This window comes from Lepidochelys kempii, chromosome 1 (assembly GCF_965140285.1).
Source record: "Lepidochelys kempii isolate rLepKem1 chromosome 1, rLepKem1.hap1, whole genome shotgun sequence".
NCBI classification, from domain to species: domain Eukaryota; kingdom Metazoa; phylum Chordata; order Testudines; family Cheloniidae; genus Lepidochelys; species Lepidochelys kempii.
This window is the reverse complement of record NC_136380.1, coordinates 100,330,125-100,343,246: the sequence shown is the minus strand read 5'-3', so window position 1 is coordinate 100,343,246 and position 13,122 is coordinate 100,330,125. Positions and strand designations below refer to the sequence as shown.

At 36.3% G+C, this 13,122-nt stretch overlaps 2 protein-coding genes across 2 annotated transcripts in view; one reads left to right on the top strand and one right to left on the bottom strand.

Moving 5' to 3' along the window:
- Nucleotides 1–13,122, bottom strand: part of UBAC2 (UBA domain containing 2) — a 165,404-nt gene that overhangs the window by 122,324 nt on the left and 29,958 nt on the right. The window contains exons 2-4 of the mRNA XM_073348554.2: nucleotides 10,124–10,251; nucleotides 7,476–7,595; nucleotides 6,736–6,842 (exon numbers count right to left, since the gene is read on the bottom strand). Coding sequence (XP_073204655.1) covers nucleotides 6,736–6,842; nucleotides 7,476–7,595; nucleotides 10,124–10,251 — 355 coding nt within the window. The remainder of the gene's footprint in view (nucleotides 1–6,735; nucleotides 6,843–7,475; nucleotides 7,596–10,123; nucleotides 10,252–13,122) is intronic.
- On the top strand, nucleotides 108–5,503 carry GPR18 (G protein-coupled receptor 18). Its single transcript, XM_073348567.2, has 2 exons — nucleotides 108–215; nucleotides 3,978–5,503. The coding sequence occupies exon 2, from the start codon at nucleotides 4,004–4,006 to the stop codon at nucleotides 4,994–4,996; it is 993 nt and encodes a 330-aa protein (XP_073204668.1). The 5' UTR covers nucleotides 108–215; nucleotides 3,978–4,003; the 3' UTR covers nucleotides 4,997–5,503.

Genomic DNA, 13,122 nt, shown 5'->3' with positions numbered 1-13,122 from the left:
CTGGCAAGTTAAAGGACATGATCGGTCTACATACAAATACATATAAACCAATAAGAAATACCAGAGCTGGCTTCATTACGTCATCATTTCCTGACTATGCAGGAGGGTTTCTATTTTAGTAAGTTTAAGTTGGACAGACAGAAGCAAGTCTAAACCTTCTACAGATCAGAGAGTACAAAACAAGCATCACTGAAGTAACTTTATAGTGCATAAAGGTAAGTAATGTTTGATCAATTATTTTCATGTTGAGCATAAAAGTAACTTAGATGTCAATACTTATTATTCAGATTGACTTCCTTCTTTAAAAATATGAATTGTTCTACAACTAATAAAAGGAAGCTTAATTCCACTCCTAATAAGGACTTTAAATAACAGCTGCATTATATGACTGTAAATTCAAGCAAACAGATTTTGTTTTTTAACAACACATGTAGTCACAGTATTTTAATAATTAATTGAACCCTTCCATAAGTAACAGGTAAAAATCAATGTTGATGCTAAGTAGTTTAGATAGTAAAATGATTTGCATATACTGAATGGGCAAACCTACTGGACCTTGCTGATTACCATAAATACACCCAAACTACAGAAGATTTATGTGGACATTTGATGGAGGCAGAGAGATGGTAACCAAAAAAAAATAAAAAAAAAATGTATGCGTCAAGAACCCCAAAAAACTGAGCAACCATTCCAAAAGCAGTTTAGCTCTTTATAGATATAGATTTTATATATATAAGTGTACTAGCTCTCAGTCAAAATCAGGAAAAACCAATTCTGCCTTTGTCCTGAAAGTCCCAAAAACAGCACTCAGGTGAGCTTATCATCTTGACTAGTTGTTCACACACCACCCACAATTTAAAATATATATATATATAAAATGAATGACAATACTTGTATGGATCAGCAACAGGAAAGTCTTTTCACAATACCTTAAAAACCTCCACTAATCATTAAATCATATCATTTGGAAACCAGTGACCTCCTTTAAGACCTTTTGATAAATCCACTTATTCAGTTTAAACAGCTAAATATTCCCATCACTAAATATAGTAATGGGGGCAAAATTCTCAGCTCAGATGCACACAATGAAGATCTACATATACTGCTCTCTCATTGGTATTAATGGATATCCATGCACGCAGCAAAGGCTTGATTTCAGTCATAGTTGCATTTATTTATACATCAAACCTTCCCGCCCCCATCCCCAATATACGTAGGTATTTCTTACCTGTGTAGCAGACTCCTGACTGCATGCCAGACTCCTGACACACATTTTAAACCAAATAAGGTTGGGAATTAGGTCTTCAACAACAATTAAAAAATCCTTCGTTGTTTCAATATGTGCCTTCATTTACATGTCTCAGAATGGCACATCTAATAAACTAACTAGACCCTACAAGTAAGCTACAAGCCACAAGCAACATGGAGTATGGATGAGCAGATTTATGCATATACTACTATTGTACACTGCAATCATTATATTTATAAAATTGGTGTAGGAGCTCAGAAGTATATCACAGGCACTTAATCACTAGAGAGAGAAATCTAAAACGCATAAAGAGAAAGAAGGAATGAAAAGTTTGAGGATACACACTGCCTAAAATAAAAACAAAAATGTAACTGTTGCTGGGAGTGTTTTCGGGAGTCAGTTCCCAAACATGTTGGTATATTTCTCATAATACTGATTCATATTTATACTTATATTTTATTAACAGAATTTTTGTTATTTTTTTTGGTAACTTCTTAGGAAAAGAATATCTTTATGAAAACATTATCAAAATTGAATTGATTGATTGGTAGATAAGATTTCATCACTATGCTGCACATTAACAGAATCCTACTTTTGGGATGTGTCCCATCCTTCTTCTAATGTGCCTCAATATCTTTTAAAAATATTCCTTTTAATTTGACCCATCCTCTGGGCTGACCACTTCAGAGGCATTTCTGAAACTCCCTCCTTCCTTGTCACCACAATACACTACATAATTTTTCCATTCCGAATGTAATAGTCCATTTTACTTTATTGCCGTTACACTAACATTTTCACTTTAATGACTAAATCATCCTCAAATAATCAGCAACATTTTGTATGAATGAGAAAATTTCATTGAGACCAAGAGTATAGGATTTATTTGTGTGTATAATGAAATAAACTACAGTTCCATTATAGAGAACAACAACAAAAAGTGAGAGATATAAAACCACACATTTCAAGGCAGAAGTTAACCCTAACTGATAGGGATTAGGAAGAAATTTCCCATATAGACAGGTCATGTCATTATTGTTCAATATAGGGGTAGTCTCCTCAAAAGCATCTGTAACTGGCCATTTTCAGCCAGAATATTGGACTAAACAAACCATGGGTCTAATCTGGAAGCTCTGTATTAGTAAGTAAAGTAGATGGCAGACATTACAGTGAAAAGATAAAGATTAAAAAAAAAAATACAGAGAGTAACAGTGAACTAAATTACTCTTTAAATGCTTTTGTCACTTACAAGCCTAAAATGTCCACTGACACCTCATGGAAATTGCATTCCTCTGCTGCTTGGGAAAACCATGAGCAGTATCAGTCAGGAACTGGGAACTATTCAATTATTGGGGGTAAGGAGATCTCTCTCTCTCTCACACACACACACAGAGGGTACTGGGGGAGGAATAAAGTAGCAGTGATCCCAGCCCACCCACCCACCCCCCAAGTGTCAGGAGGCTGGGTCAAGGGTTGAGTAATAGAGAACCCTGCCATACACAAAGCAGCCAGGAGGCTGCAGGAACACTAGAACACATTCTTCTTTCCTTTCAGGAACTACGAAGCTGGGGGAGGGGTACAGTAGCACAGGCACACTGACAACCACCAAGAGGCTAAGGACGTCACATAGTAGACCACTGCACCAAAATAGGGTGGAGAAAGAAAGAAAGCTTCTTGTTCTCTTTCAGCAGCTGAGGTAGCAGCATGAAACTTCAGTTTTCAAACACTTATGACAAAGAGGCTGATACAAAAAATGCTGACCCTTTGCCCAGCAGCTTCCCACAAGGACACTGCCGTGAAATTTGCATGGTTCATTCTCCATTGCGAATTTTTGTATTAAAATAAAAGTTATAAATGTAGTCTTCTCACTAGTATGTATCTGGCAAATTTTTTTCAAACCCTGGGTATGGATACTATACTTAGAATCTAAGTAGGTATTAAGCTACCTTTTTCTTTTTTTCCATGCCTTTCATATGTTCTATTGGGAACTATGCAGTTTGTAGCTAAAATTCACAACTGATATTTTTCCTTGTGTATAGGAACTACACCAAATTTCATGTTTATTTGTTCTTTTTATTACTCAATTTTAGTAATTAATTTTTAAAACAAATATACTTTTGAGGAGTATTTTCTTTAGAAAAGGCTACTTACAGAATTTAAGGACAAGTAGAAGAGTTCTGTTTAATTTGCAACTGTTTAAAACAGCAAACTTCAGATACTGTAAGCTCATTAGAGCAGGGACTGTCTTTTTCTTCTGTGTTTGTATAGCGCTTAGCACAGTGGGATCCTGGTCCCTGGCTGGGACTGCTAGATGCTACAGTAACACAAACAAACAAAAAGTGAAACATAACAACATTCAGCAATCCCTGACTTCAAATTTTCTCATTATATTTAGGAAATCCTTTTACAAGACACATTTTTAATTAGTTAATTTTTTTTAAATCTATAATTATACTTTAATTTACTGTATTAAATAACACATCACTCCCTACAAGTTTGATACTATATGTAATCTCTTTGGGGTAGACATTATGTTGATAGAGTAAGCCTACCACGTTTTGGGAGTTACAATAATGTATTTTTATTTCTTGACTGCAATTATTTTTAAATGAGTTTTAAAAAATAATTGTGGTCAAGAAATAAGAACAACCTGTTTTGCTTCGATACAAATTTCCAACTCTAATTTTGATTGTAATTTTAATTACTCATTATTTACTTCATTTGTTCTTAGGGATCATGTTTTAAGAGGAAAAAAATATGAATGAATACCATCAGAATCAAAACATTATGCCAGGAAACTGGCACCCAGAAGAGTACAGGATTGCATCACTTGTCTTTTATAGTTTTATATTCATAATTGGATTGCTAGTGAACATCACTGCACTATGGGTCTTCAGCTGCACCACCAAGAAAAGAACAACTATAACAGTCTATATGATGAATGTTGCATTACTTGACTTATTTTTTATATTGTCTGTACCTTTTCGGATAACCTACTATGCAAAGCAAGCTTGGCCATTTGGAGATATATTCTGTCGGATTCTTGGTGCTTTCACTGTGTTTTATCCAAGCATTGCTCTGTGGCTGCTTGCTTTTATAAGTGTTGATAGATATATGGCCATTGTCCAGCCCAAACACGTCAAAGAACTTAGAAATACAAGGAAAGCTCTGCTAGCTTGCATTGGTATCTGGATAATGACCCTTGCATCAACTTCCCCTCTGCTATTTTTATATTCGGATCCAGATAAAGCCTCAAATTTTACTACCTGCATGAAGATGCTCGATATCATCCATCTAAAGGAAGTCAATATGTTAAATTTTTCTCGTTTGATTTTTTTTTTCTTGATTCCCCTGTTTATCATGATTGGATGCTATCTAATCATTATTTACCATTTTGTCCACGGCAGGACTTCCAAACTGAAACCCAAAGCTAAAGAAAGATCTATAAAAATTATAATTACTCTGATTGTGCAAGTGCTTGTCTGCTTTGTGCCCTTCCACATTTGTTTTGCCTTCCTGATGCTGCAAGACGAAGACCAGAGTTACAATCCGTGGGCAGCCTTTACCACCTTTCTCATGAATCTCAGTACGTGCTTAGATGTTATTCTGTACTACATTGTTTCTAAACAATTTCAGGCTAGAGTCATCAGTGTCATGCTTTATCGCAACTATCTTCGAAGTGTGCGCAGGAAGAGTTTTCGATCTGGGAGTTTAAGGTCACTAAGTAATATAAACAGTGAAATGATATAAAAAAAATCAGAAGATGCTTATAATGTGGCCAAGTGACTTTCACTGAAGTCTGACATTTCAACTTAGTTGTATTCAAGAATGCTCTGGAGTTTGCAATATTGGAACACATTAGATCTGTGGTAGCATAATTGTGAGAAAAGTGGAATACCAATGAGTTAAAATATGAATGTTTCATCAATGTGTTTTACATTTTTCACAGTAAATCCAGGAGAACTAAGATATTTATGATCTACCGTCTGGGGGAAGCAGGCAAATAAATATATTGTCCATGATGTACTGCCTCTCAATCAAATGTAAATATTTCCAGGTGTAAAAGAGTCAATGTCCATGCTAGTGTATATACAATTTAAATAAAGCACATGCAGCTCTGCAGAATTTTAGTGTGACCACTCGTTAACATATCTGCTTCTACATGATGCATTAAGATTTTATATTTACATGCTAGATAGTATATAAAATCAAAGTATCTATTATATTCACAAGTTCAGCTTTTTCCAGGAGAACAGAAACATGAACTGAAGAGAAAGTTTCTTTAATTGATATTTACATTTGGTTTACATAAAATCTCTTTTATGTAGCAGTATTTTGACACCCTAAAACTAATCAAATTATGTAATCATAAATAAAAAGTACATTGAATAGTAGAAGAGATAAATTATTCAAATTGTTAATTATTTCCTGTAAGTGTAATATACAACATCACTAATGTCTGGAATACCCTAAAGCTTAAACAGATAGTATATACTTTGTTCCCGAATAATGGATTTCATTTATACAGACATACAAATAGTGTACGTCCCACCTCTAATCTTTCCGAATACTGACACATTACAAGACCCTTATAATAGCTAACCTTAGAAGTCTAACAAAAACCACATTTTTTTAGTGGGCTAACTACAGTATAACTTTCCACATGCTTATGAGAATGTCCAATGTTTTTTTCATCAGATATACTAAGGATCAGAAACCGAAAGCCCTTACATTTGACATTAGAAAACAGTGACTATAAAATCTTTTCTTAATACCAAAGAGCATGCAGCATATGGAAACCCATAACTATGTGAGGTTGACCACACTAAAGTGTGAACCTAAATGCAAATACTGAGTTAGCCATCTAGTTTTCTGTTCTTATTATACAAATCTCAAAAGCAGCTTATTTGAAACTGAGCTCCTAAAGAATCTTAAGCTTTAAACACTTCACTCTTCAAATATGAAATGCAATACACATATACATAATGTCCTATAAAACTCAAGAGTTTTGAAATGTGAACTAATGAAGTACCTTCCAGTATGAAATGCATACAGTTTTGCATATTTTAAAAAGTGAGTTACAGTAACATTAGTTTTGTGCTTTTAGCAGCATAGTTAAAACTTAAAAGAGAGTGTGAAATAAAAACAAATATTCAAGAACACTGTATTGGGTAAAGCTTAAAAGATGCCAGCACTGCAAGGTAACTCCTTTTAGTTACTCCAAGACAGAGAAAAAGACAATGTCGCGGAATTGAAAGTCATCACGAAGTGGAAGTGTAATACTAAAAATATTTCAACTCTACTGCAGGTCATATTTGGAAAATAGTGTTATACAAATGAATATTAATGCCAAGAACATTTACGTTTTACAAAAAAGGACATACTGCATTTGAAGGGTTACATTAGTAGGTTATTTTACTCAAATCTGTGCTAAGTAATCCCTTGAAATAGTATCTAAGACAAAGCCAAGCCCATTAAGAACTACTTACAATCCAGAAGGCAAACTGCTGATGGTGATGCCAAATGCATATTGCACAGCTTCTACAAGGAGAAGATCAAACAAAGCAGACAGCATCCAGGAGCCCAGTAAAAAGGACTGAAAAGGAAAAAACAACACAGATAAGTCCCAAACATTAATTAATTAATTTAACTGGAGCTAGTTAATTCTATAAGATTAAACATATGGATGACATAAAGCTCTGAGGCAGAAGCTCTAATTTTTAAAGTTGAAAAAGTCTATTTTAATAGCGCAATTAAGCGAAGTTTATTTCCTTGAGCATTACAGGACAATTTTACAACATGGGTTTACCAGACCAGTCTCTCTCATCTTCAAGAAGTATAAAGAAGTGGATTGTTCAATAAAATTCATTTTCACGGACCACATAAAACTTGCTGTACCCTACCAACATTTTTTTCTTCGATTGAGCCATTAGTTATAACATGAAAAAAAGCTAAAAATGTTCTGTGGTTATTCAATTGTGATTTATGGGTAAAAATACCAATTAAAAATACATTAATTGATTAATGGAAATAAAATCTCAATTAAGAATAAACCTTAACATAATATTTAAAATCCAACATGCCAGTCAAAAAAATTGGTTAGCTTATATAATATGAAACAAAGTATCTCTCCACAAAGACAACAACAAGATAAATATCTGACAATAATGTGAGACCAGAGGATTTAGCAATCATTGTGGGTATTGAAAATGATAGAAGTGGCACTTACTGAAAATTTTCGGCTGCCATATCGTCTTTCAAATATCCTAAAGTTATAAATGAGCAAGCTATTGCAGAATGCATCTTTCAGATCAAGACATACTGTTCTCCCAAATACAAGTCTCCAAATCTAAAATATAAAAGCACCAAGATATTTAATTCTCTCCCATCCTTCAGAGGATTTGTGTTTAGGTTTAACATAATACAAAAGAGGAGGAAACATTTAGTGACAACAGTCAGAGTAAATACAGTGGTCCGCATATTTCTTTAATCATTTTTCTGAAATGATTAGTAGATATTAGAAAGTTTGTTTAAAAAAATAGAACATTTTCAAGTAAAATTTTCTTTTTTAAACTATCTTACTATTCAAATCAAATCAAATCAACTCATCTTCAATAGTTCACATTTACAAATACTAATATACCAGGCTTTCCCCAGATACTTGCATATAGCAGTGCTGATAACAGAAAAAGATGGTTCCTTTCAACAGGGAACTGCTACCATTAACTATTTTTCAGCAGCATAAAGAAAATCAAGTGATTTTAGGACTCCCTTTAGGATGAACTGCAAAGCAAAAGTTAAACAAAATACGGGTTTGCCCTTACTGTTCCTTTATAATGTAAAAAACTTTTTCTCCAATATTTTATTCTGCTTGATTCCTATACTTGAACTATCAGAAACATCAGGTCCTCATTTCCCTCTTTTTACGTAGGACCTTAATGAGATATTTGGAAGACCTGAACAGTGATATTACATGAAGCTGTAATCTGAGCTGCTGGGATGAAGCTCTCCCTCCCAACAACTGAATACACAGAGGCCATGTCTATACTTCAGGGACTATAGCAGCATATCTGTGGCATAGCATAGATTAACCAACAGTGATGAAAAGGGGGTTTCCATTGCTGTAGAAATTTTACTTCCCCAAGTTCTTTCATCAACCCATTTGCATTTAAACTGAGGGTTATGTTGGTATAGCTACGGCTATGTGGATTTTTCTCACCCCTGACTGCTATAGCTATGTCAACCTAAATTTTAAATGCAGACCAGGCTGAAAACGGCAATGACATAAGGAATCTATTCAGCTTCTCCTCCTGCCCAGAGTAGGATTAGGAGTAGCGGGGATAACTAAATCATAATCTCATGTGATACTACTGTTCAGGTCTCTCAAAGCTCTTTGGAAAACCTCCAGAAAAAAAAACAGGACAGTGACAACCTAGTATTTTTAACTTAAACAAGCAGAAAAGACTGGAACTAAACAAAAACAAACAAAAGTCCTTTAGAACAGTCTTTATGCAGCATGAAGAACCAGTCAAGGGCACATTTTGGGGAGCTTTTCAGTTGACCTTTTAGGGTCTGAAGACGAATACATTTGGGGAAGATAGTAAGAGTCACTTGTTAGCTCTTTTCTGCTGAGCAATGGTATGCAGCCTCCAAAAATGAAGAGCACTTTACAGTAATGTTATTTAAATACAGAATATTGTATTGAAGATTAATATTGATACTAGAAGGCTCTTTAATTAAGCAGACAAAGGCATTACAAGATTCAATGCCTGGAAGCTGAAGGCAACCAACTTCAAACTGGAAATAAGTTGCAATTTTTTAACTGAGGGTAATTAGCCAATGGAGCAGACTACTCAAGCTTATGGCAAATTCTCCCTCATCTGGAGTCTTTACAATGAGATTTTGTGTCTTTCTAAAAATGAGCTCAAGTAATTGGGCTAGATACACGAATCTCTGGGTGAAAATCTATGTCCTGCGTTATGCAGATCAGGCTAGATGATTACAATACTCACTTCCACCACAAAATAAATCGATGAACACAACAAAATTATTCCTATTCACATCAAAGGATCATATACTATTAAATGTGTTTGGCCATGTCTACACTAGCAAGCTTACAGTGGCACAGATGTACCAATGCAGCTGCGCTGCTGTAAGATCACTTGTGTAGCCAGTCTATGCTGACAGGAGAAAGCTCTCCCGTCAACATAAAAAAACCCTCTCAACAAGCAGCACTAGCTGTGTTGGCGGGAGAAGCTTTCCTAGCAACATAGTGCTGTGTACACTACCCCTTATGCCAGCAAGAATTATGTTGCTCAGGGGGATGGGGGTGTTTTTTCATCCCCCTGAGCGACACAAGTTTTGCCGACATAAGTGGCAGTGTAGACATGGCCATAATTTATGCTCAAGTTATAGACTCACATTCTCCTCTGTTGAAAGACAGATGATGAAATAATATCAGCGTCCCAGAAGAAGAAAATGAGAGGTATTCTGACGGTTTGTTTTAGCAGAAGTGAAAAAAATCTCTCATGGGTGGTGATATGGCCTAAATGGGAGTAGTGATGGTAACAGATTGGTGATTTAAGGACTTGCCTACATAGGAAGTTAGCACAGCAGCTAACTAACTAGCCAGATGGACACACTTATTCTGCACTAAAGTGCCTTTGTGCAGTTTGGCTAAACAATTGTGTTTTAAATTCACACCCTATCTTTCTATGAACTAACTTCCCAAGTAAACAAGCCCAGAGTCCAAGACAATGGGGGCGGGTGGGGGGGGGGGGGAAGAATACTACAGGAGAAATACACTGAGGAATCAAGGAGGACAGAGTTAATATTTAGAAATCCCTTCCCCTTCTACATAAATGAATTAAAATTTACCTGAAAATCCTCTTTTACAGCTTGTAGGTTATATGTGAAGAACTTCTGATAATGTTGGAAGAGCAGAGTCAATAGAACCGACAGGGCACTTGGAACTAATAAAAGACTCTTTGACAGAGGTGCTTTATCTTAAAAAAAAAAAAAAACAACAACAACAAATAATCCTCAGAGTGAGAGACCTCAGATTTAAAAAGCAACTTAATAAAACAAGTGAAAGGAGAATGAAATAGCACTGGAATCAGCATGAAAGTTCATAAGATGTCACAATAACCTACAATGACAAATGTTGATGGGAAAAGGTATGAAAGGGAGACAGAAAGATTGTATTAGTCCAAACAAACAGGCCTGCAGATATAATTCAAGGACTGTGTTAAGATCATACTTAGTAAACAAGGAAAACGCGGAATAGAAAATAAATGAACCAAAACTGGTTTGTCAGAAACTAGGCCTAAATGGTGGCCAACATAATGAGGGGAAGGGCTATTCCACGCATTATTCCTTTATGGGGTCATTAAAGAAAGAGACTTCGGGAGAAAATTTGGCTACTGGAGTGAGCTTCACCATCATGGTTACCACCCTGGCCCTTCTTAATCCTGGTCCTGAAATATGTTCTGACTGGACCCAGGCCAGAAAGAAGAACCACAATGATACCGCCCTTTCTACCTGCTCCAGCTCTATCCCAAACACCATGTGGGATGTGCAAGTTTCTCTCTCTTCCCCATACTCCATGTATCCTTTTCCTTCCCCACCTAATTTATTTTCTTTCCTATCTCTCTCCTTTTGTCTTCTGATTAATAAGAATCTAGCTTAGCTGCCCAACACTGTATATTCTGAAAGCCTATGGTCAGAAGAGGCAGCTAAAAGCAATGCCCTAAATAGCTTGATTCTGGAGTGAGTTTGTCATGTTTCTGAGCAGCTGAAAAGATCATGTGAGAGTCACCACCAGACACAGAAGCTGCATTTTCTCTCTACTGTTCTTTTTTCTCCCCTTTTGTGTGCATTTGTCTTGGATTTGTCTTCTAAGAAATGGGATCAGACTTTAACACCATCACCGCCAATGAAGGCTCCAGCCCAACTCTGCTAATTTTTTCTCTTTTCCCCAAAAGGATGTCTTTATTAGCATCTTTAATACCATCCCAAGAGACTGTCAAACCAGTTTTTTTCCCTTCTAAATATTCTTGTCAGCTAAAGGGAAAGGGAACAAGGGATGTTGTTAAAATGAAAGCCTTATTTATACTTTATATGTCCAATGCTTTAACTGTTTTTCCTTCTTTTCTGTATCTTTAATAAAGTCTTAATTTCTAATGCTCTGTTTGCAGTGGTACTAAGCAAGTTGAGGTTTCTGTATACCAAACCTTGTTTAACACTGGATAATGACCGGATCTTGTTAACACCTTTGACTCTTTGGGCCTATATATTCCAATTAAATTAATACTACCATGGTTACTTGCACTTGTACTTTCACTAATCTCTCCCCAAATTAATAATTTGGGGATTATTAAACCATATGCCAAGTGTGTCAAATACATAGAATGGGATTGTTGTAATCTACCTAACAAGCAATATGAAACGCCTTCCTATCTCACCACGTACAATCCACAACAAGTAGGACAGACATTTTGTTGTTGGTTGAAGCAGATAGAGTGTTTTATTTTTGCACTGTACCATGGTTTAAACAAATTATGTAAAATATTTCATTCTAATAAAAAAATCCCATGATAAATGCTTTAAAAGGGGGAATTGATACTATAATTACCCAAAACCATCGTAACACAGAGTTAAGGTTGCCCAGTAGTGCCTCATGCCCTTCCAGAACGGAGAGTGGCTGACCTGTTGAAAATTAGCAAAAGACTTAAAGTACCCCCACGACACAAACTTAATTCTGGCTACCATAAACTGGCAATAGCCACTGGGTTAAATAAGGGTGATGCAAAGGTTAAGCTACCAAGAGAAGTCGTGGAAGCAACTGCATTAAATTAAAAAGACAACAGAAGGTTGGAGGCAGTACAGATGAGAGTTCTTCAAAACATGGCAGGTGTAAAATGGAATGATTTTTAAGACAAACAAAGAAGTTAAAAAGACAGTAGAATGTGAAATCAGAGTGCAGGACTGGCTATAAATCTAAAAGATTATGATGGTGCAGAGACTGCTGAAAACAGGTGATAGGATGCCAAAGAAAATAATGCAAACATAACCAAGATCAGTCTGACCGATTACACTGTAGGATATCGTACACAGGGACACAATCAGGCTGGGTTTAATGAAAGAACAAGCCATGGACAGAAGTGAATGGCAACGCTGTACTACTCCGTGTCTGCAAAGATGATCTGGGATGAAAGAGAGTGAGTGAGCGAGTGCAGAGGTACACAAGAGTAAAGGACGAAAAGATATAGCAAGTCTGAGGCGGTTTGTGTGAGTGGGCACAGTGTTTGAGTGTAGGCAGCTCCTGTTTGTTAGGCCTGACCTAAACTCAAGTTTTGCTCAGACAAAGAGGTGTTGTTCAACTTTATCCTGCAGTGCTCACATGTTCCATTCTCTGGGTGTTATGTAGCATCTACGACAGTACATTGCTAATATGTGGTTAGGACAGAATTAAGGATGCATTGTGGCGTGTACTATAACTTTTCATTTTTTGGTTTTCAGAGGTTTAAGCTTAGCCCTCTCCACATTCTGGAAGGACACGAGGTAACACCAAGCAACCTTAACTCCGTGTTAATGAAGGTTTGGGGCATTTAATTTCCTTGGTTTAAAAAAAAAAAAAAAAAAGTTTCTCACCACCTTCCCACATACTACAGCCCACCTCTCCCTCTCCATTGCCTCTGGCTCCTCAGGAAGGATTACCCCACCCACAGAATGCACTGGCTGCATGGCCATCTCTTCCATGCCTTTGCATCATCTCCTTGTCTCCCATTTCTCTGCATGTCCAGCACACACTAGTTCTACCTCCTCAACCATCCTCTGGAAGGAAGAGGCAGGTGACAGCACAGGGCGTGCAGGTT